The following is a 25,248-nucleotide window of genomic DNA, read 5'->3' on the forward strand; positions in this document are numbered from 1 at the left end:
AGATATGCAAGGGTTTTAGTTTTAAAGGGTCTATTTAGATCTGTGTCAGTTCTTGAAATCTTTTCAATTAATTAAAGACTAGCCGTTTTTTAAGTACAATTCTTGAGCTCATCAAAGTGCAACCTAAATCTAGTACTACATCTAACACATATTTGTCATGCATTTTTTCTGCCTTCTTACAAGTTGTAGTAGCAGGTCGCACATGTTCTGTATTTACCCACGCAAAACAATAAGCTAAAAGCCATTTGATTTTGATTTATTGACGCACGTACTAGGGAATTGAGGCAAAAGAATGGGGGTACGGGGGCATGCAACAAGCGAAACAGACTCCAGACACGATAGAAATCGATGGCATAATGATTATCTATTAAAATAAATCACGTATTTGGCAGACGATACGACGGCTGCCATAAGGCGGCCAATGTTGGGGAGACATCTGGGAAAGCATCTAAGGAGGCAGACAACCAGACCTGAACGCTCTGGAGTTCGGAATCCGGACCTGGCCAAGCGTTGAAGTCTATAAATTGCACTTGTCTTGGCCATCAGCTCCCACCCCACGTATGTGTTTGTGCCTCACTGTGTGGAAAATAAGAAGGAACAAGATGGGCGGGTTGCGGGGCACAAGGGCAGCCTTTAATGCATTTTCCCTTCGCAAATTGTCACAGACAGCGCCGAGGCTTCGGTAGACAACGTTAAGTGTAATATAAATAAATCGAAGCTGACTTCAAGTGTTTAAGCCGTTGGCAAAGACGCCTCGGGCCAAGAAAAAAGTTCAAAGTAAGGAAAGCGATGAAATAGTAGAAGCCGCTTACAAAGGCTGCTCACAAGAGTATTCTCACTTTGATGCAAGCAGGGCCCTCTTGATTGAGTCGCAGACAAAGTTTGCCCAGGCATTAGAGACCATTTTAATGTTTAATTTGATGGGCTTGAAGGTTCTTTGATATCCTTGACTTGGGTTACAAAATTTATTTTAATACAAAGGCCTCAGATCGTTTATGTCAAGCATCTGGCATACAGTTCTTAAAACAAAATATTCTTTTTCGGATCGTGCGTATACGTAATATTTTAATATAAGCATTTTAATTCAAAAACGTTGTAAAATAGATAAGAAATAAAATTATTTTTTTGTATTTTTCGTATTTCGTATACGAAAAATCGTATTTTTAAAGAAATACCAGAAATTGAATTTTTTTGTATGGGCCTATATTACGTATACGTAATATTTTTGATAAAGATTTTAGTAAAAACTGTAAAACTTTTTATCTGCGTCTTAGTTTTTTTTGAGGTTCTTAATCCTATTTATTTTTTTTGCAATTTTATTGCATGCAAAGTCTATTATTTTTTATGCAAAGTTTTTATTAATTTAAAGATATTTTAGTTAATGTGTGATATTTAAGTTAAAATTCGATACATAAGTTTTATGGTGGTTTTCTAAAGGAATTTTGTAATGATTTAAGGAGAGAATTTGGAAAACAAGAAAAGGGCAGTTCCAAGATAGATTTTTTAGCTTCTGGCCTACGTTGCGTATACGAAATATTTTTTGGCCCGGAATTGTGTTTTGCAATTTTCTGGCACTGGTTTGTTTTTGTTTGAAATTTCAGTCTATGATCACTCGTTTTTTGGCCTTTTATCAGGTGACTTTGTTGTGCGGAACATGTTATTTCGTTCCTGCTGTCAAAGCTGCTTAGGCTGGCATTTTTGGCTTTTTTTGTTGCATTTTAAACTAATTGCCAGCAATTTAGCAAACGTTGGCAGTGCAATGCGGCGTATGCGTAATATTTATGACTGTCTCTCTCTCCCTAGTCCCCTGTCCTTTGTCCTTTGTCCCCTGTTCCCTTTCTCCCCCTTTGTCCTTTTCATCTCGTCCTCCCATCGTGCGTATGTGTGTGTATCGCTTTTCCTTTAGTCCTTTTGTTTGCCAGTACTGGCATGCCCAGTGCGCACATTTGCCGCATAATTGCCAAGTCATGATTTTTTACACACCAAGCTGAAACGGAGACAGAGAAGAAAAATACAACAAGTAACGAAGGAAATAAACGAAGCATTTTCAGCAGCCCCATGCCCCATTCCCCATCCCCAAGGCTCCCTGACTTTTCCTGCCATTTTCCGACCGTTCCAGCCATTGTCTGTTCCAGCAGTTTGCTGATGATATTCGCACTGGGCATAATTTCCATGTTGCTTAAGCGGCATTTTGTTGTTACTGCCGTTTTTGCTCCCCATTTCTGTCGTTTTTTTCCGTCCTCTGCTTTATCGTTATTGACAGTTTTATACGTTTCTTTTTTTATCTCTTTCGTATCAAGTTGCCGCTTCCTGTCCCTTTTGCATAGTTTCAAGTTTCGGCAAATAGCGTTTGGTTCGTGCCGCATTTTTGCCCGTCTCCTCCTGCCGTCTCTCTTTTTTTTTACAATGTCCAGAAGCTTACCTTGGGGAGTCGTCTGGCTTTGGGGAGGTCCTGTCATTTCTGGCCACAGGCAAAGTTAATGTAATACCGAAGCAAGCAATACTGGTACAATGTGGATTGAATAGGGGACGAGGCACACCAACACATACATACTTTCGAATAGAAGACCATGCGTGTTTTAGCATATTTTTGTCATATTTTGCATCCACGAGATACTCGCATCCGCACTCGCACTCGCACTCAGCTGCAGCCCCCAACTTCAGATGAGGATGTCAGCACTTCAGTGGCAACTTATGGCGCTCCAATTTCGCGCTGATGCATAATTTTTTCGCCTTCATCTTCTCGCATAAAAATGCGCTCAAAGGGGCGCAAAAGCCGAAACCCGGAAAAGGGGAAAACTATAGGGAGCCAGGCACTACACACACAGAGCTCTATTCGAGGCAGTTAGGGGGGGGCACCTACACTGCAACTAAACTTAATTAAAACCAAATATATAAGATTGTTCTTTGTCAACTATATTGCTAGTCTTTATTTAATATAATTTAATATTCTTATTGATTAAATAAATTATATTATCTTTAGCGCACTAGTATAAACTTTTTTTGTGAGTGTTTTCTGTTGTTTTGGGCTCTGGAACTGATGGAGCTGAGGGAGCTGCTGTTGCCCCAAGTGGTTCAGCTGGCTTGGATGGGTGTGCGCTTTGTGGCGCTGACTTGACATGATTAATATCCTCGCTGACATGCGAATCGCAGTTGACTGAATGCCGTCGTCAAGTGAAATCAAAAGCACAGGCAGAAACTGTTACAGCGTCAGGCTTCAAGTCGGCTTTAAATAAATTCGCATGAAAAAAGGTCTCCAAACCAAGTCAAAGTTCAGGGAACTCACCCACAAAAACCTATAAAATCTTCCATTCATATTTTTATCCTTTTTTAAGGGAATTTTTAGGAATACAACGCATTAAAATATCCAGCCGCATAAATAAATCTCTCGCATAGCATTCCAAATTCTAATTTCCGTGCCGCGTAATACGGAAAATAAACAAACAAAAACGGAGTTGAGTCAGAAACCATTAACATTTTTGGCTTAAATGTGCAAGTGAGAGAGAAAGAAATTAAATAACAGAAACAAACAGAGCAACGCGCACAAAATACGAAAAGGAAAAAAGTTCAAATAAAAAAATAAAATCGACAGCCATAACAAACAAATCAAGCGAAATTCGGCATTTAAAATCCAGACATAAAAAATGTAATGGAAAGCATTAGTGCTCATAAAAAATGGATTTACACAGCCTTTTTAAGGCCATCCTGATCCTGTATGTCATACGAGGTGAGTATTTCCAGCCAGTTTTCCTCCATTAAGCCCCGACTCTAATCGATAGCATTGATTCGTTTTGAATTGAATGGCATTTTCTAATGGAAATGGGCACTCATTAATAGTTCATGGTTCTTTTTCCCAACGATGGTTTTAAGGGTGAAACACTTTGAATACTATACATGAGTTTAAAGATCATGAAAAGTTTAGTAAACATGTTTTATAAGTTTTTTCAATGCGATAATTTTAATAACTTATAATGTTATACCTATGACCTACCAAAAAAATTTATTTTGAGGAGGGTTTTAAAAATGCATAGAATTAATTATAGAAACTGAATCCAATATATGTTTGTACCTGGTACTCGTAAAGTACAAGGGCATATGGTAGTCGTGTTTATGTATTTAACATAGAGAAATTATCATCTCCGACCCCATAAAGTATATACATATATTCCTGATCAGCACGAACCGACGAGTCGATATTGTAGCTATGTCCGTCTGTCGGTATGAACGCGTGGATCTCAGAGACTATACGAGATAGAGCTGAAGGATTGGGCATAGACTCTCCTTCAATACCCAATGCCCACGTTTCAAAATTTTGCCACGTCCCCTGCCGCTCCCAAAACAGATATTTCATTGTAGCCAGCCAGTTTGTTAATGTTTTGTGACAATGTTTTGATGCCAAACTGTTCTAATAGCTAATCTACACCTACACCTACAAAGCAGCCAAATTGGATAATTTTTAGAGGAGTTATAGACATTTTAGTCTGCTTTCCTAGTGAATCGGTAGTATGGGCGTAGGTTTGTTGGTTTGTTTGTTGTTGTAATCATTTAACCCATACCGTTAAAGTTTAAATTTTAAAGGTTAGTGAAATTGTGGGCGGTAATGATGAGTACCGGGTATAATAAAAGTTGGGAAACTCTATTAAAGCCGTTCTTTCTGGTTCATTAAAAAAATGTTATAACACATACCTTAAAAATCTTTTTTATTACGTTAAAACGTAGTTGAGTCTTTCTAAAAGTTAACAGTATTTTTAAAAAATATTATATTTGTGATTAAAAACTTAAAAACAACGTAAAGTTTGTTCTCACAAGTTATAAATAGAATAAAAGATGAAGATCGAGTCTGTCTCGCAAGTGTTTTTCAGCCTACAGACAACTTAAAAAATATTCCAACAATTTTTTTTTTTTATTTTAAATTAAAAATTTAAATAAATAACCCACAAGTTCTTAAATGAATGAATATTTTATATAAATAAACTAATTAAAATGGCTGGAATTGTCCACTTTGGGTAGCCTAGAGTTGCCAACACTAGCCACCCCCACACAGCATCCATCTTAACTTTGGCCACAAAGGCATGCAATTAAATTTGCCACATAAGCCCAAGAAGGAAAAACGGCTGGGTCCCCGTACAGTACCTCCCACCCCCGGAGGTCCTGGCTGAGTTGAAAAGCGAAAAGCATTTCAATTAACGCAGCGCCGCATATCGCCGTTAATGAGCGTCCCTCGTCCTTTCGCCCAAGTTTCGCGGAGAAACAAAAGGCGGGCGGGTGGCGAAGTCGCGGAGTTTGTGCCATAAAACTGAATTATTGAAAAGCACACGTTTCACTTTTGTTTTTGTTTGTGTTGCGTTTGCACGGCTCAAAGAAACGGAGTCAACAGAAAAAGTTTGCATGCCGAGACAGCAAAGGACGACCAGGAACGGCAGCCGCAGGAGCCACAGGAGCAGGAGAGGCATTTGTGAAACTTTCTGCCGCTGGCGTGGCTCGACACTTCATGGCACACACACACCAACAAAGGAGGTGCCACACACACGCACATGTGTGGGGAAAGGAGTGGGAAACTAAAAGGAACTGCCAGGATCAAATGTTAATTGCAGTTTTCGAGCCATAATTAGAGATCCTCATTGTCTAATGTGTCATGGCATTTAGCAACCGAATACGTATGTCTGCCCCCACGGCTCCAGGAAAGCTGAAAAGCGCTGAAAGAGGTTGGACAGGAGCAGGACTAAGCCGGGCTTAGGCACAACTGGGGGTAATGGATATTTTTCCAGCTAGTCTAAAAAATATTTCTTACGAAGATTATTTTCCTTAGATTTATAAAGATAAGTGCCTGCAAAAAAATAAACAGATCTTTTAACCCTTTTGAACTTACACCTTTAATATTTTTTGCACTGTGTAAATATAAAGAGACATGTACGGACTACCCTCGCGAAGAAAACAAAGTGAATCTGAGAAGAATCCCCTAGATTTGAGTAAGATGCCTGCTCCACAGGCTACGATCCCTCAAAGTCCGCTCCTGTGAGCCTCTATGCCTGTTTGGTCTGCCCTCCGACCCCGCTTCACACCAAGTTCAACAACACGCCCTCGAAATGTGAATGACCTCGAATGTCACGTTTGCTGAGCGCATGAAAGCAGCGGCCAGTGGGGTGGGCCGAGGAGGATTCGGAGTGAGGTCCTGGCAGTTCGTCACATCGCACAGCACAGTGTGGCCCAGCAGGAGGGCCAAGATTATGCAGCTCCTGGCTCCTGACTGCTGACTGCTATTTTATGAAACAAAAACAAGCTAGGAAGCACCAAAGCCAAAGGCAGCCGGAGAGCTTTTGTAAGGACCTGGCAACATTGTCCAAGATGCAGACGCTCTTTGGGCTTAAGTCCAAAGCATGCAGAGCATAATCAGCTTCATCATCAGCAGCAGCAACACAAGCTGCAGCAGCAGCAGTTTCTGCAACAGCAAAAGCAATAGTAGCAACATGCAGCAAGCAAAGAAAGGCCTTTACTGTCACAGTCAGTGACAGTGGCACAGACAGTGGCAGCAACAGGGGATTTCATCAAGGGGGACTATGACTATGAATTTCCAAATATGAAACTTACTATATGTATCTTTAGTTATAACCTCCAAAAATCATTGGGTTTTCAAAAATTAAAAATTTACAAAAATCCCCTCGGGCATACGCCACTGTTACCAGCAGCTGCACCAGCCCGCAGCTTACCAGATGCGAGGCAAAGCACCAGGAAAAGGACGACGGGGATGACGATGAGGAGGATGATGACGAGGACATGGCCATAGATATGGACTTGGCGCTGGCAGGGGCACTGCCGTTGATCTTTTGCTGATAACTTTGGCTTTTTGAGCGAGTGGCACACAAAAAAATGCAGAATCCTTCATCCCTCAGTGCCGTCAAGGAAGTGGGAAGTGTTGCTGCCACAAAAGCAGGATAAAAAGCCCCAATCACACAGACGGGGCAACGCAGCATAATTATTTTCATGCAGAATGCAAGAAATGAAAAAATATTTAAACACAAGCTAAGCTACTGCTTCTTGGTGTAATGAGATTGTCGAGTCAGATACCATTCTTTTGGCCGCCTTTTTTTGTTTTTGAAATGCGGATTTATCCGTGTGTGCGCAGTGTTAGCCTGGCTTAGGACATTGAAGCTTTCAATTTGAGCAATTTTCCTGTTTTTCAGCTTGTTTAGTCAAAGCAAGTCAAGTTGGAGCAGGAAGCTCGGTGGCCCTACGTGCTCTGACCTAAGCAAATACACTTTACACTCAGGATTCCGCTTTGTTGCGCACCCAGACAGATGAAGATTTTGCTCGCAGGTCGCAGGTCGCAGGACGCCATCCTTCGACATCGCATTAGTCGGGGCTTTTAAGCAGAAAAATGCGTGCACTTGAGGGCCACCCCCAGAATCCCTGTCCTCAATTTCGAATCCCCAGAAAGACCTTCTCCATTGCTTCGCGTCACTCATCCGCCCCGTTTCCCCGAGACGGCTTATGTACACTGTGCTACTTTAAATATTAAACGCTGCCTACTTTTCGGCTGCCTGAATCAAATTTGTTGACTTTTTTCATTCTATTTCTTTTATTTTTTTAATAAAAGCATTCTTATATTCGCTTTTTTGGGAGTTTTGAAGGGTTTTAAGTATGTGAGACAATATTTTAGAGAATTATTTAGTGGTTACTAAAATTTTATATTTAATATTGCATCTTTTAATTTTCTGCAAGATGTTCTCAAATTTTTTTGAAGAAAATCAGGCGAAAGTGAAAATGGGAGCGCGTTTTGTACACTTTTATGTTTGTCAAGCCATTTCCCCTGTGAGCAAACAGACGGAAGTCAGATATATAGACAGTCAAGACGCGATTTCACCTCCAGCTACACCTGAACCTCCATCTACACCCTCCTAATACACACACACCCATTTAAGGCATATGCAAATCAGCTTTAATGTTGCTGCTCTTGTTGTTCGGGGCTTTCGTCTCTCTCGCGAAATGGCTTTTTCATTTAAATGGCGGGAAAGCGGGAAAAGTTTTTCTGATTTAGTGCTAGCGCTTTGAAGCTGCGAACTGGCAACTTCATTATTATTTGCAGACACTTTTCAAAAAGACTTTTCCGCTCGCTTTGTCCCGTCCGAGTAAACATAATGTGAATTAAAGTCGCCATCGCCAGGCGACTGTTTTTCATTTCATTTGGATTTTCTTCTTAATTAAGCAAGTCTACACTCGAAGAAAGCACAAGTGCCTTCATGCATCTCTGACTCCTCGTATGCATAGGTGGGAGTCGTGTATTTCTTTCCGTGCAACTTGGTTCTGAGACAGTGGCTGTCGAGAGTCGGAGCTGCTGTTGCTCATTTGCATTTTGTCTGCTTGGCTGTCAACCGAGTACTATTCTCCTTTCTGCTTTTCAGATTTCCACATTTTCCCTTCCCCGTTTCCCATTTTCCTGGCGCATTCATTTCCTCCACCCATTTCGAGCGCCACGGCAATTTTTAATGATCCGTAATAATGACGCAGTCTGCCGCTGGCAGCGCTAGTTCCATTTAGTTTTCCATTCTCCAACTTGAGTATTTTCTTGCGCGTAATTGATTTCAGCCAAGAGAACTTACATTAATAAGCCAGCTTCCCCGATTGACAGCGCTGACAAATGGAGACCACTGGAGTCCCAAGTCGGATACAGATGGCAGCCATTGTCCAGGATCATCGGTATATGGTTGCCTGAAACGGGCGCTGAAACGGGAGACACTTCGATGACAGTTGGAAACTCCTCTAATTAGCCGCAACTTGTCTCGGGCCTAAGACAAAGTTTTAATTGAAATCCTACCTGCAAATCTCAATCAGCCCAAGGAGCCACACATTCTGCAATTAAGCTGATAGAGAAAAATAAAATGAGGAGTACAAGAGGTCTTTGGATAGATAATTAAATTTTCATTAGACCGTGTCTGCTCCGGAGCAAAGTTTGTCGGGGCGAAACTTTATCTTAAGTGACTTAAAAACTAAAACTGCAAATTTAATGCGCTCCCCCGTCGTCATGTGGCCGCAACTGCAACTTGCGGCAAACACTTTTTACTTTCCGCAAACATTTTGCTTTTCGTATATATTTTCTACAATATTTTTTCCCTTTTTTTTGGAGGGAGTATTCCTCCTAGTGCGGCGCATTTCCTTTGGGCATTGCAGTTGACAGCGTGTTGCCAGGCAGAGGAAAACTGGGCTGTATAACCGGAGAGGCTGGTTGGGCTGGATGCGGGGGGAAAATAGCGATATGAAAGCGACAGGATCAGAATGGGGGACTCGGAGGTAAGGCGGATGTGGGGAACCGCAACGAAAGTGGCACAAAAGTTTCCTACACTTTGGGGCTTTTTTCGAGCCAGGAGGAGTCGTTATCTCCCGCCTAATGCCTTTTTGACAAAACAATTTTTCATATTATTGCTCGACTGCGGCGCTGCTGGGGTTGAAAATTGCTTACAAATTTAGTGTTGCATACTTTGTGGCTGCTGTTGTTGAAAGTGCCACAAGGAGAGCTGCCAAGTCCTGTGGCCAGGACAGGCCAGGAACTGGCACGATAGGAGGATTCCTCAAGTGGCAGAAAATGATAGAAATATCTGTAAGAATAATATTTTCCATAAACCTATACATACACTATACAAAATTTCTCTTGAAAAAGTACCAAAATATAAGCTTCTTACTTCTCAGTAACTATGACATTCTCTTTACAAAAAAATAACAAAAAAAACTGGATCTAACCATTCTATGTCCCTTCTTGGAATTCTCCAAGTGTAATGGGAAGGGCGAAAGTCCATTCCTTAAATTATTCATGTGTCATAGTCAGCTCACTCGCTGCACACGAATTTCTGGTTATTTTCTGGACAGGCGGCAACGCCTTAACTTGTCCGGCCCTACGGCCCGGAGAGCTCCAGGGCCGGGTCTCTGAATGAATAATAAATAAGACATAAAAGCCGCATCAAAAGCAATTTTAAAGCATGGCCAAAAATTATGCAATCCTGCCACCGCTCAGCACACAGCTCAGTGAAGCAATTAGAGGCTGGCTTTTGTGGCCAGCGACCACAACAATGGCCGGCAGGTAAAAAGCAATTGTCTCCGCAGCCTTTGTTGTGGGCCAACGGCACTCACGACGCCTCATTAAAATTTAGGCCAACTCCTGGGCCATTCCACCCCTCTCTTCTCCAACCCTGTGCCACGCCCACCTAGGCCAACTGAGGCAGCCACTGGCATCCTTGCTACTTAATTTGTGGGGGGAGCGGGGCATGAAAAGTTTCCTGGTCTAACAAAAATTGAAATTAACTTTGGCTGGTCGTGCAAACCAGAACGCCACGGCGTTGTAGAAAGCCGCCATTTAATTAAAATTTTAAATTTCACCAACAAATTTCTCTCTCATTTCACAAGCAACTTTCTCTCCTTCCCTACTTGCAGCTGAGACCAGCCAAATCGTAAATGGACTGGATCTGCAGGGACCGATATTTCTTCATGAGCCACCGCACCGCGTCGAGTTCTCCAACAATTCGGGCGGCCTCATAGAGTGTTCGGGCCATGGAAGTCCCCCGCCGGAGGTAAGAGCTCCTTGGAAGTGGCAATAGCTGGAGGCAGGGACACGAGGAGAACCTGCTAGCTGAACCAAACTGGACCGACTTGATGGCTCCTCTGTTCTCCTGCCTCGCCACCATTTAATATTCCTGTTTAATTATGCATGGCTGTGCGGCATTTTCCGCTGCTCATTTCCAAGTTAATTGACTGCCCGGCAAACAAATGCTAAACGTTCTGCCTATACTAAGAAAAATATTTAATTTTTGTATTTAAGTTTAAATAACTAATAACCAAGAACAGGATTTTGGTTTGTCTAATTTTGATTTTAAGGTTATTAAAGGCATTAGCCCTTAAGTGTTACGATTAATAATCGTATATGATTAAGACCATAGAGAGAATTTTATATTCTTAAAAAAATGTTTTAAATTACATATATTTATATTTTATTTTCATTGAGTTCTTAAATATATTTTTAAAGTTATTTCACTTCTTAAGAGAATAATTTTTTTGAGTGCACTTTTCACTCCATCACTTACGTTTATCCCCCAGGTGGAATGGACACCTATCCCGCCGCAGCAGGATATGGTGTTCCAGCTCTCTAACGGCAGTATGATGTTCTATCCCTTCACGGCCGAAAAGTACCGCCACGAGGTGCATGCCACCGTCTACAGGTAAGTCGGAGGAGGACCTCCCCATCACCCCACTGACGGCAGATTGATTGTTAATCCTTTGTCCTTTATCCTGGCAGATGCAAACTGCGCAATTTGGTGGGCACGGTGCTCAGTCGGGAGGTTCACGTGCGCGGCGGTAAGTTGAAATAAATTTTAATTAATTTACGAAAAACACAACCACCAGTGAAAAAAAAAAAAATTAAGGACTCGGAATTTATGGCCAGCAAGTTGATTTGTGCTGACGAAGTGAGTTTGGCTTTCGACGCTGTCGCTGCTCTGGTGGCTTTCCGGTCTTGCTGCCGCTTTTGTCGTTGTTGTTGTTGCGGTTGTCGAAAACTTTGGCCTAATTGGAAAGTTTTTCGCGCTGCCCGGAGCCACCCAACTCCCACCTCCACCATAAAGCCTGATCTCCCCCTGCACCCGGAACCAAAGCCTAAAAGCAGGCAACGCAAGTTTTAATTACTATTGCTGCCGGCAAATGCTGTCCGCCAGGCGCCACTCCTCCCGCCTTCCCTCCACCCTACTTGCAACTCCTCACCAACATTTTCCCCCAAATGGGCTCCAAACCAAGCGAAAAAAATTGTGTGCTCCGCGCTAATTTGGCGCCTCAGTGTGTGGGAATTCACTGCGGGAAGAATACCCTGATTATAAATGGATGCTTCGAGTTTTACATGGGCTTGGTGAACTACAGAAGTGCTTTTAAATTATATATATTTAATTATTATTAATTGATTGCTATTTTTTTTTTATTAAATACTTTTTTTAACAATTTAGTATCTACAACTGAATAATTATCTTCTTTGTTTTTGGAAAACTATGTGAACTTCCGAAACCAACAAAATATAACAATATTTTGTGTGAAAAATGTTGTTTTTGAATAATATGGACTATTGATAAATTTTGTGCTTTTAATAGAAAAAATCTACATAAATATCAACATATAAATGTAATACCTGCATTTTTTATTTAAAAAAAATCACCTAATTGATTAAGAAAATAGTTAATGTTGTGGCACATAAATATCCTTCTGATATATAGCCTATTAAAAATAATAACATCATTTATAGGAATAAATTTTCATGAACTGTTTGAGTAAACCAATTTATTATTGATTGTGGGGATTAAATGTTAAGAATTTATTAGTGCATTCAACATTCAACGGACATAAATCACTTACTTCCAATCAATATTTAACTCTCTGGGCCATTTGTATTCAATATTCATTTTATATCGCCCCCCGAAAACTACTGCTAATTCTGTCGAAAAACTTTCTCATTCTTCGCTGAACTGCATTAATGAACTGAGAGTCCAGACCCAGACCCAGCTCTGGAGCCGGCCCTTGGGGCAATCATTTTTATTGCCATCACATGTCGCATAGATTTTGCGGCTCATTGGATTCTCGGACGCTCCACTTAGTCGCTCCACTTGGCTGAGAGAAAGAAAAGGGGCAATGGCGACTGAGAAACAACAATTAGCAATGACCATAAAAGATATGCCGTATAAATGGTTTAGGCCACAGAGGCCAAAGGCTAATCTTCAAAGGGTCCACTTCAGTTTTCGGGGTTGCGTTTAATTAACAGGCAGCCGGGCTGGACACAGAAAAAAATCAAAGGGGAGAGAGCCCACGAGAAGTCAGTTCAAAGTAAAACAAATAGCACAAAGTCGCAACCGCAAAGATCTAAGATAGAGCTGGACGCACGCATACATATATGCATGTATGTATGTGTGTATACATATACTAGGAATACATGCACAGACCATGCGTATGGCCATGCAAAGTTCCAACATCCGGCGGCCATTTTTCAGTAGCTAACTCAACGTTACGTTACGTTACGTATACGCCATGTCCGCCGGCTTATTTTATTTGCGGTCTGTCCTTCCGTTCCCGTTTCGCCCTTTCTGGGCCCTCTTTGTTTTCCGCTCCGTTTTTATGCGAGCCAGAAATTGTTTTTTGCCCCCCAGTATTTCTGGGGAGAGCTTTCCGCTTCAACAATTTGACAGCGCGTAGATTTGGCGCAAAACGTTTTGCCTAATTTGCAAAAGTTCTGGCCGAGAATCTCTCGCTGGCGATCTGTGCGGCCAGTTATTCTGTTGCTAATGTGAGCCTTTTGCTGGAAGTTGCCGTCTTTAATTGGCAGCGCTTAGTTTGATGCGGGCTGGAGGACACCCTCGGACTGCTTTGGTTAAGTGCGCGTAATTAGCGCAACTTTGCGGCAAAAACTCTTGACAAATTCTATCCCATATATATAGCCAAGTCAGGCATAAACGCAATAGCTAGTGTTTGGTTTTGTCAGGCCACAGGACATCATCCCACCCAGCATCCTTCACCCTGCACCCTCTGGTATCTTGGTAACAGAACTTCTGCTGACAGTGATGAATGATGCTTGGAGCCACAAAGTTGCCGCAGCCACGACTTTTCAGCGCTGACTTTTCCTGCACTTTTGCATTTCATCAAACAAAAACCCTCACACACACACTTGCAGTTAGACCATGCATAGGTATCCTGTGCATGGGCGAGTCCTTGGCACATCCTCGCAAGATTTTCTGAGCAAAGTTTGTGATTGAGCTAGAAAAGTTTGCTAGCCCGCTGCCGCTGGCTGCTTGTGTATGAAACCTGCGTAATTTGTTTCTAATTAGTTGAATGCACATTGTTGAGGACGCTCCACCTAAGACATTCCCCGCACCAGCTTTGAAAATTTGCAATAGGATCCTTCGTTGAGGGAGTTCTGCATATGAAAGTGCTCATTTGCCAAGGCAGCGGAACTGGAAGCAAAAAATAAAGAGAAGCTTCTAAAGTTTCTTCATACATAGTTGCAAAATTAGTTAAATTTTAATTCAAGAGGAGCTATACAAAGTATTCAGTTTCGTTCATTAAAAAAATTGTTCATGTTATTTTATCTCTGTGGAACAGCTCATATTATATTTTTCAAACCCAGAAATAATGAATATTTTTTGTGTTTATTCTGCCTATGAAATTGAATCGAATCAGAGTCCCGGCAAACGATAATTTAATAGCCACAGCGCCATCCGCAAAAAATAAACATTTTTATTGATGTATTATTCATTTTAGGACGAGAGAAATCCGCACAATAACTGCAAATCAGCGAAGACTGGCACACCAAAAGCATCTTTCCGGCACGCACATCATAAACATAAATATCCCCCCCTATTCACTGCAGAGGCATGCCCCTTTGCCGGTCTGTGGCAACTTTCCCACACACAAAACAAAACGGAAATGAATTTCCGCACAAAATCCGAGTGCAGCGAATGCCTTTCCCTCCACTTTTTTTTGTGTTGCACTTACTTTGTGCGGCGACTATAAACTTAGCTTTCATACTTACTTTCCTGCCCAGCTGTCCTGTTCCTGTCCTGTCTGCTACCCCCCCTGCTAGACAACATTGTTGGCCTCCCACCGCCCACTCCGGCTGTCCTTCAGTTTGGAAATTCCCATGCAAAATGCAACATGAAAGGCGAAAAAACTTTGCCGTTCGCAAAAATAGAGAACTCTGCGCCCGAAAAATAGAAAAAAAAAAATAGAAATGCTGTCGAGGGTGTTTTGGGAGACTGGCAATACAAATAATGAAGATACAAAAACAAAATTGTACTAAACTACACTGCAGCACAACCAGCAGCAGCCAGAGGAATTATAATAAAATGTTGTCACAAAGTTTTCCAGTGACAACAACAACCCAGCAGCACAGCAGAAAGCAAACAATAACAACAAGTTTTCAAATTAAACTTTTATCCAATTTTAGCATATTAAAGTTGGCAAACAAATGTCGAGCCAGAAAAAGCCAAGCGTGAGCGGCATTTCTGAGCGGTTTTGCCAAAAAAAAGGCCAAAAGATGCAAACGGATGTTGGCCTAAGTATCGGATCGGATGGCCGAGGGCCAAATGGCCTAATCTATTTACGATTAGCCCTCGAAGGCGAAGGCCCCGATGAGCTCCGACAATGGAACGCACTTTACGCACGCCAGTTGAAAATTGCCTTTGTCCGTCTTAATTAATTTGCCAACTGCCAGCTTCCAGCTGCCAGGCCCAAAGGCAACTAGATCTGGACAGGCCGGGCTTTTAACTGATGCAAAGCATTCACGCAAATTTCATAGTGGGTTGGAAGTCCTAGAAAAAGAAACATAAAAGTTAAAGCAAAACGATTTGGGAATTAGCCCTAAAATCTTTATAAAAATATTCGATTATAGCCTACGAAAACTGTAACTTACCTATAGAGTAACATTTAAAGCTGTAGGAAAAATATTCAGAATCATAAATCAATAAATGAATAAGGCTATTTCAAAATTGTTGAATAAAACACTAAATGTCGAAACCTTTATGTGAAAAGTGACCCATATATTTTTCATTTGAGCAATATATTTTAGGAATATATTCTTTTAGCTTTCGACATTGTAATTAATTAACAACATATTTAAAAAAAGCTTTCTAAGTCAATAACTTTTCACATAAAAAACTAAATTATAAAGGAAACTCCTTCAAACTCAAAACAATTTATACATAAATAAATTGTTGATTTAAATAAACAATTTCTAAAATGTTATAAAAATTTTATTTTAAAATTTTATTTTCCAAATATGCAAAATTACCTTTAATGAATATGGATACATATTTTAAATGTTATATTCCTTTATATTTTTCGACAATCTATTTCAAGCTTTCATTTTAGCCTCGCAAAAACAAAAAAATCTATAGGCCAATATCTAAAGATTTCTTTAAAGAACTCAAAATTTCGGACCACTGTTCATGAATGCCTTACTTCTGTCATTGTTAGGATCCTTGTCATTCTTAATTTCGCGCTGAGCATTTTGTCCGGACACGGGCAGTGAGTAAAAAATCTTTAACTCAAATTGCCAAATCCAATTTTTTAACGGCCTTGTCGTCCCAGCTACCCGCTCGAACCCCTCGGAGCAACCTTCGTCGGGCTGACAAACGGCAACACTTTTGTAAAGTGTCACAATGTGTTGGACATGTTGGGGCCAAAGAGTTTTTCCGGCGGCCGGGGGGTGGCTGAAGTTAATGTGCCACATATTTCGGCTGTCGCTGGCAGGAGCAAGTCCCGAGACCTTTTTTATGCGGTCCTGTCGCATTAAAAATTAAAACTCACACAAAACACAATGCGAGGCCCTTAGCTAATAAAAACAAACTGACGAGGACCAAACATAATTGCTACGGTTTGTTCTTCGACTCGACAGACGACAGTTAGCTTTTAGAATGCCGGCCACGAGGCGTATGCGCAATATTCCAGTCAGCTATATTACCACGAAAAAGCCAAAGCAATTTACATAAAATATGCTTTTTAATTCGTTACAGTCGTCAACCAGAAGTACGCGGTCCAGGTGCACGACGAATACGTGATGACGGGAAACACGGCGGTGCTAAAGTGTCAGGTAAGCAAAAAGAGGCGAAACGCTTAAATATATTTGGGTATCCGGGACTAGCGGTGGGTATTCGTCAGGCTGTGGCGCTAAGCTTGCCACCCGAAATTTTCATTAAATTTGCTCAACTCAGAGCGCGATTTTCGAACGGAAACTACAGCCGTTTATTATCACAGGTGCCCAGCTATATGTCGGAATTCGTAATGGTCACCGCCTGGGTGCAGGACACCGGGATGCACCTATACCCGAACACGGACATCGGCGGCAAGTACACGGTGCTATCGAACGGCGAATTGTACATAAATAATGCGGGGCCCAATGATGCGTACAAAAGCTACACATGCCGCACTGTAAATAGACTGACAGGTACGTGATAATCGCATTTTCAGCTTAATCGTCCAGCTGACCGATGCATGAATTGCTCTGCCCAGAGTCCGGACTCCGGACTCTGGATGCTGGACTCTGGCTTGTTGGTTTAGGCCACGGCAGCTATAATTAAGTTGAATAAATAAGCAATGAACACGGCATTTTGTGGGCCAGGTGCGCGTGTGCCACTTGGATCGACAATTAAGAAGGCTTTTCTTATGGAAATGTACGATAGGATAATTGCCAAGTCCATTTGGGCTTAAGTAAATGTTTTTAAAGATTTTGGTTAAATTTGTTCTTTACAGAATTTATTTTAATTTATTTAATGTTAAATTTATAAAACTAATTGTCGAAATTAAGGTTAAAGTTTTATAATCTGAAAGAAAATGTACAATTCCCTTTGCCATAGTATCACAAAATAAAAGCTTCTTTTGGCCAAAAAACACATGTAATCAAATATTTAATTGACCAGCCAAACTTGGCCATGTTTCATTTTCAGTCTTGAATTCAAATAGCAGCAAACACAAGTAGTTTTGTTCTTTTCGGCCAAAGTCAATTTGTAGTTTTGTGCATAATTTATGATGCGTGACATTCAATCGTCGGGCAAAGGGCATTGAGCTCTAGGGAGTCCTGCCTCAGAATGCTAGCTCGTCCTTGCACATAAACATATATAGAAGCTGATACACATACATATATATATCTGATTCCGGTTGTGTGCGTCGACAGTCAATACGTGAGATCTTTTCCAGATAAATTCTCTCCCTTATTTGAAGTTTATTGTGTGTGAAAATGCGCTTAAGCTGAATTTCTATTAGCCTTTGTGCGCATATTTCCCATCATCAATCAATACGATAAAAGTTGCCCCTTTATCCACCTTTTCCCCCACATTTTTGCCTTTGATTTCCTTCTTTTCAATCTTTTCGAGTCCTTGTGCGAATGTGAATGACTGTACGACTGTGTATTTGTATTGTTTGTCCGATTTATTTACAGTTCACCCTCATTGTTTGCATCTCGAAGCTTGAATTTATATTTTCCAGTTACATTAAATAACCGGTTGCCTGAGTTTTCCTGGTAGATGGTGGATGGCTCGAAGCCGTTTGTGGTTTCCATCTCGCCAGATATTTGCTTAATTAATCAAATTGAATCGAGCCACGAAAACCGCAAGTTGCGCTCGAGTTTTGGCCAAAAACGAAAATTATGAGCTGCATATTAATTTGGCCTGAGTATGGAATGCAGCCGAAACAATGCCAATTTAGGGAAACCCTCCCCCAGCGCCCCCCATAGTGGCAGCCACTGAAACCAGCTCGAGTGGCACTCATTAAAAGTGTAATATGATCCGGTGTTCCATGGCCCAGGAGTGCTGGCCGGCGTGGAGTGGTGTCGGTCATCACTAATTCATTTATCAAGCTGGACGTGAGCACACTCGCTTAACCCTTCTACATTCTGCATTAACCCAATTCGACTCGAAATAAGACTTTTTATTATTTCTCTCTTAAATACTGACAAAAATCATTACATTCTGTAATATTTTTTTGTTTCAAAAATATCTAAAATCAGGATATAAGGGGTTAAGGCCTACAATGCTCGTAGTGTACGTAGGCTGTCTGTCGGCGCACATAATTAAAATTCAAACCAAAATTCCATTTATTTTGGACAATAACTCGCCCGGCCAGCACAATGAGGCCGAATCGGACAATAGCTACCTCATAACTGAACAATACAGGCCATAATGAAGAATTGAGTTAGGATGGCTTATAGTCCTGGCCCGAGATATCCTTGGTTTTTAAAGGGGCCCATAGTAGGCATTACAGGCGCCCTGTGCGTGTCCTGTCTGCATATGTAATAAAGGTTGGATCCAGGATCTGCCAGGATACAAAAAAAAAAACACAACGCAAGGTAGACTGAAAAAAAAGAAGAATAACATAGCAGGGCAGGTGGCTCGAGCAATCAAGTTGATTGCTTTCATTTATTTTCAATTAATTAAAATTTATACATGTACGGTATGCGAAAACATTCGGGATCCGCAGGACATGCCGGGCACTTTTTGGTCTTGGCCAGGCAGGACCCGGCAGGAGCCGGCGCTTTAAATCTAAGTATATGCCATGGGGGCCACTGTCAGCTGCCATCACTTGGCCAATTTTTTTCACATATTTTCCGGATCATCCAACGTTTCTTCCTCTTCATTCCCTCACAGGTGAAATACAAATTTCCACATATCCCGGCCGCATTATTGTAACCGAGCCCAAGGGCATGGTACAGCCGCGCATCAACGTGGAGAAGCATTCGATGCGACATGTTGTCCTTAATGGCCAAACAACGTTGCCGTGCATAGCTCAAGGACATCCGGTGCCAACATATCGGTGAGTAAAACACAACAACCATGCACTAAAAAAAAAACCATACCATTCCATACGCCAAAAAAAAACGAAAAAGAAGAAAAAAATTAAAACCCCAAAACGTGAAAAAATCAACAAAATAAAAACATCGCGAGGCATGTGCAGGACCACTTGGAACACGTGGCCGTGTCACAGGACACGGGACACAGGACACAAAACGCAGACCAGGCTATGGGTTTTGGGGCTTCGTAGCCGCAGTTGGCGCGCACTTTATGACAATGTGAAATATTTAACGCTCTTGGCAAGTACAACAAAAAATAAGCAAAAAAGAAACGAAATGAATGAAAGAGCGAGGGAATGTGAGGCCCAGGATGTCACAAAAAAATCATAATAAAAATGTCAGCCAAATTTTCAAAATGTGGAACGTTGGGCGGCGCGCTGCGCCGGGGGAAATGGCCCTCTAGGTCGACCAGAAAATGGGTTGCAAATATGTTGAGTTTAGGCCAAAAGCAGCAGGTCCTTTCAATATAATTCTCAAGGGAATAGGTTTAAGCTCGCTCATTGCTTTCAATATATGTATGTACATATGACTTTGATTAGCTACATAGTTACAGTTTCTAAACAGTTATGTTATCCAAAATTAAAAACTTCCTTCTTATTCTAAGTTTCTTAAAATTTATACCATTTGTAAGCAACAGTATTGTGCCACATCAAAGTTGTTTACTGTGGCATGTTAAGAGGCGTTTGTCTTGACTCGATCTGGGGAATTCCCCATCGCATCGAGACCCAAATCAATCAAAAGCCGTACCGCGTTTATGACCAAAAATGGCAAATTGCTTTCTGAAATGTCGTTCAAGCTTTTATCACTCCAAGGAGAAGGACACCCATATACGGGCCACTTGGCACTTGGCTCATCATGGTGATTTTCAGGCACTAAACATGCATGGCGGTAGGACACCCATCCTTGTCCAAGCAGGATGCCATGTAATATGCCATTGTATTTGGCAGCTCACGGTTCATGGTTGTCCTCGGTTCTCTGTCTCCGTCTCCATCTCCGTATCCGTTCTGGGTTCTCGATTCTCTGTTCCTCTGCTCTTAGCTTCGGTCTGTCCTTCGAGCTGCATGCATAAAAAATGCGCCCAGGATGTGCCACATCGCGAGTGCCTTTCATTTGATGTCGCCCGCTGTGGCGTTGAGCAAAAACCAAAAAGGAGCTGCCTACACAGAGAATATTTTTAAGGAAACTTATTAAAATCAAATATTAAAGGAATTAATATAAATCTTTCTATATAGAAGTTCTTATTTTTTACAGCTTTTAATGTTTATAAGAAATATTAGAAAACATTTTTCGGTGTACCAAGCTCCCAAAGAATGGCGAGGGAGGCGATGAGTTTTGTTTGCAGCTGCATTGTTTTTCGACCTGGAGGTCCTGGCTCATAAATGTGGAAATAGTTGGCCATGTTGTTTCGCCACTTGGAACTGTAGGTTTTTCGGGTATTTTTTTCTTTCTCCTGGTTATTTGAAATCACTTTTTATTGCATAGTTTCAGGCGAACGAAGCTTTTGTTTCGCCAGAAAATTCTTTTGTCTACAGGACATTTCTCCTGCTTCGATGCCATATAGCATCAGTTGTTGATAATCACTGACCATATTTCCAATTTAACAGCATTTCATATGCAAATAGCTCAGAGTCCTGGCACTCCCATACACATGAATATTTTTTATACACGTGCGTCTGAGAAAAAGGAGGCAGTAATCTTCCTCATTCGGATTCTCGACATTTTCCATGATTTTAATTAAGAAATGCCATTCCAGGGGCATCGGGCATGCCTTTGCCGGCGTCGTTATAAGACGATGAATGCACTCAAGTGCAATTAAAGCCAAATTAAAATCAATAACTTTTATTGAAAAAAAAATGCAATTGCATGTCTCTTCCTGGAAGAGTGTGTAAAGGGGCGTGGCCCGCCATCAAACAGATTATAACACGCACATCAGATAATAACGAAAATATCTGTTGATTTACGCAATTGAGATACTTTCAGGCTCCCTCCCGCACATGGTTCCTGTAATACGAATTCTTTTTATTGAAAAATTTTGTGAAATATACAGACTAAAGAAACACTCCCTTCTTTTTAATGAAAATAAAACTAAAAATGATTAACTAAAATAATTTTAAATTATTTATAGATCAGAGTTCTGAGTATTGCCTTTTTTGTAATAAACTTAATCACCCATCCTATATGCCTTATGAATCTGAAATTCGAACATAAATACCCGTTAAATAAGGCGATGCATATGCTGATATTAATAAATACCATACCACTACCCATTCAGCCCACTCAACCCACTTCCCATCGTTATGCCCACTTAAGTGCAATCATTTTTACGAACTATTGAAATACATTTCATCGGGCATACGGACCTCGACCTGCCCAACCAGCCAACAATCAAAGGCTACGTGCAACGTGCAACATGGCTGGAAAAACGAAAAAATAAACAAAATATGCGAGTATAAAAAGAAAAAGCTTGGGGGAAATTATTGATAATTCAATCGCCATTTCATTTTGTTTAAAGCCCATTCGCGTGCTCCTTTCACATTCAACTGTCAAAATCCTGGACAAATAAAACGGAAATGAATTTCCCGATTCGCAATTTTACCGATTTCACCCGTTCGCCTTGTTTGTCTTTGTCTTTGTCCTTTGGTTGCGCAACCATTTCATCTTCCTGCCATCATATTTTGTCCTTCCAGTTGGTTCAAGGAGGAGAACGAGCAGCTCCTGCCGCTGCAGCTCAGCGAACGCATCACCATCGTATCCGCCGGGCTCCTCAAAATCACCAAGGTGCGTACCAAATACACTGTAAACAATAAAATAGAGTTGATTTTAATAACTTTTTAATTTTTTACGTTAAGGGGTTGGGGAATATACTTTTCTTGTATATCATGTCGTCTGTGATTTTTTCATATTTGTCCTGGAGAACTAAAGTTTTTTTCTGTGTACCGGAGAGCCACAAAAAAAAAAGAGGTTGCAGTGCTGATTGCCAATTGATTTCGTCCATTTCAGGCACGTCTCGAGGATAGTGGAAAATATTTGTGCTGGGTGAACAATACGGCGGGCGAGGAGACCATACAGGTGTCGCTAACGGTGACAGGTGAGTGTGACTGTGTGTCTCCCATATCCTGCCTATCCTACCTGTTTGGTAGCATTGCAAAAAAAATGAACAAAAAAATTGAGGATACTCAAAGCGATGACGTCCACTTTGCTCCGCTATCTCTTTCACAAACACAGCTCCTTTGACGGCACACCTGCAGCCACAGGTGCAGACGGTCGACGTCGATAAGGATGCCCAATTCCAATGCATTGTCTCGGGCCATCCGGTCCACGATGTCAACTGGCTGCACGACGGCAAGCCCATTCTCAGGGATAATAGGGTAGAGGTTAGTATTATCCTCAAGCTCATTTGAATTTCTTAGTTTCGTAAGGTTCTTATTTTGGAAAATTATTAAAAGATTATTAAAACGGGATTCTTGCTTTAAGGGTTTATTTTATTTAATTTGTAGGTTTTTAAATACCTTTTTTTTTTAAATAACTGTCTCTATAACTTAAAAGCATAAAACTTTTAATGTTTTGAATAGATCCTTACCGACCCACCGCGACTGATCATTAAAAAAGTGCAAAAGGAGGATCCCGGAATGTACCAGTGCTTCGTTTCAAATGAATGGGAGCAGATTGAATCGACTGCGGAACTGCAATTGGGCGGTAAGTAATCATTTTGACCACCCACCCCCATTTGGGCTAATAAATTGGCCATCCATCGTATTGGCCATTAATAACCACTTATGACCACACGCACACACACCCTACACACAAAACAGCTCAATCAAAAAGCGTAATTTCCTCCTCGAAGCCGGCGAACGACGACCGCAGACCACACAAATAAATGTTTGTCATAATTGCATTTCATTATTTTCTAATTTAGCAAATTGCTAACATTTTTCAACAACAATAACGAAACGACAACAAATCACAGCGGAGTAGCAAAAACAATGAGAAGCTGGCCATAAAACGCAGCGACGACGACTTAATTTTATTACCAGCACTAAAAATCTAGCCGCAGACACTAAACAGTGGGGCGGAATGTGAGCGGTTGGCTCTACGGAGGCAGGGGGATTATAGATGGGGGAGGACACTGTATCCCTTAGATGCCTTGGAGCCACAACACACACCCACATATTCGCACTCAGCGGAAGCGGATACATCAGACAACGTCCTGGGGTTCACACGTGGCCCCAATACTATTAACTCTAATCGGGGATTATCAGTATAAAAGTAGGGAAAACAAGAAAGCAAAGCTAACTTCGGGCGGAGCCGAAGTTGATATACCCTTGCAGCTAAAACCAGATATATATCGCAAACATCGGATATAGTTGGCGGATCCTTATGATTACATCATAATAAAACCAATTAATTACAATAAAAAATTTAAAAAAAAGTCCCAAGCTTCTATCTTCAAAAATACGAAAATTGATATTTCTACCAAATTTCCGAACGATTTCCGATCGTTCAGTTATATGGCAGCTATAGGATATAGTCGGCCGATCCTTATGAAATTTGGTAGGTCGGATTAACTAACCAAAAATATAATCTGTACCAAGTTCCAGCTTTCTATATTCAAAAACACGAAAGTTGGGTCATTTCCGATCGTTCAGTTATATGGCAGCTATAGGATATAGTCGGCCGATCCTTATGAAATTTGGCATGTCGTAATGGTTTGCCAAAAATAGCTCTCAGGTCAAATTTGAACTCTGTAACTCTAAAAACACCAAAGTTATACCATTTCCGATCAATCAGTTATATGGCAGCTATAGGATATAGTCGGCCGATCTCGGCCGTTCCGACTTATATACTGCGTGCAAAGGAAAGAAGGGTGTGTGCAAAGTTTCAAGACGATAGCTTTAAAACTGAGAGACTAGTTCGCGTAGAAACAGACAGACAGACAGACGGACAGACGGACAGACGGACAGACGGACATGCTCATATCAACTCAGGAGGTGATCCTGATCAAGAATATATATACTTTATAGGGTCGGAGATGTCTCCTTCACTGCGTTGCACACTTTTGGACAAAATTATAATACCCTCTGCAAGGGTATAAATATGTAAGCTGGCTATGGGATTATTCCAAGAAAATAACTTCAAAGGGCTTAAATGGGCTTAGACTTTCAAAATCAATTGACTCTTTTTCTTTAAAGTAATCTTTAATGTAGAGGAAATCTAAATAATTTGTCAAATGCAAAGTACCATACCTATTGGTTATTTCCTTTTAGAATTTCAATCGTCCTTATTGGGCATTGATCCATGTTATCGTGATATCCCATCCGCATAAACATCCCTGCAGACACATTCGCGCATTGTCGCTTTGGCAACATTTTGTGATTTGCTTTTAGGCGCAAGCGGAAATTGATTTCGATATATTATTGGCATGCTTGGCACAATCGGCGGGAGAAGAGGATAGGAGGATACCCCAGCCGCCTTCTTTGTGGCATTCGGTGTTAAAAGCTCACAGCCCCTGTAACCCGCCCTGGTAGCCACCAGCCGCTCCTCCCCCTGGGGCAAGCCAAGCGCCATTAAGCGGCCGGATATGGCAGCAATTGTGTCAACGCTGCAGCTGTATGTGTGCGGAACACACACACACAAGGAGTGTGTGAGCGAGCGAAAATAAATATGGCAGCTTATAACTGGAAATGTCAGGCGAGCATCGTTGCAGACAGCCGAAAAATCCAGCCAGTGCGCCAGGATACAGAATCCAGAGGAAATTGATACGATTTCCATCGGCAGGATAACATTTGCTGGCTTGTCAAATGCATTTTCCGTTTGCCTTGGCAAAACATAACCAATATCAATGGGAAAAGCTGAGAAAATGGCAAGGACAAGTGCAAATCCGATTGCAGATTAAATTT

At 41.3% G+C, this 25,248-nt stretch overlaps 1 protein-coding gene across 7 annotated transcripts in view; it reads left to right on the forward strand.

Moving 5' to 3' along the window:
- Dscam4 (Down syndrome cell adhesion molecule 4) overlaps window positions 1–25,248 on the forward strand; it is a 47,621-nt gene that overhangs the window by 4,345 nt on the left and 18,028 nt on the right. For 6 of the 7 annotated variants that reach the window (XM_070279524.1, XM_017232928.3, XM_070279519.1 and 3 more), the window contains exons 2-12: window positions 3,336–3,727; window positions 10,420–10,556; window positions 11,080–11,201; window positions 11,279–11,337; window positions 16,524–16,600; window positions 16,765–16,954; window positions 19,149–19,314; window positions 22,039–22,129; window positions 22,352–22,439; window positions 22,577–22,725; window positions 22,924–23,047. In XM_070279524.1, the coding sequence (XP_070135625.1) occupies window positions 3,676–3,727; window positions 10,420–10,556; window positions 11,080–11,201; window positions 11,279–11,337; window positions 16,524–16,600; window positions 16,765–16,954; window positions 19,149–19,314; window positions 22,039–22,129; window positions 22,352–22,439; window positions 22,577–22,725; window positions 22,924–23,047 (1,255 nt within the window). In that variant the 5' untranslated portion in view covers window positions 3,336–3,675. The remainder of the gene's footprint in view (window positions 1–3,335; window positions 3,728–10,419; window positions 10,557–11,079; window positions 11,202–11,278; window positions 11,338–16,523; window positions 16,601–16,764; window positions 16,955–19,148; window positions 19,315–22,038; window positions 22,130–22,351; window positions 22,440–22,576; window positions 22,726–22,923; window positions 23,048–25,248) is intronic. The other variant, XM_017232929.3, reaches the window with a different exon arrangement.

Source organism: Drosophila bipectinata, chromosome 3L (assembly GCF_030179905.1).
Source record: "Drosophila bipectinata strain 14024-0381.07 chromosome 3L, DbipHiC1v2, whole genome shotgun sequence".
NCBI classification, from domain to species: Eukaryota; Metazoa; Arthropoda; class Insecta; order Diptera; family Drosophilidae; genus Drosophila; species Drosophila bipectinata.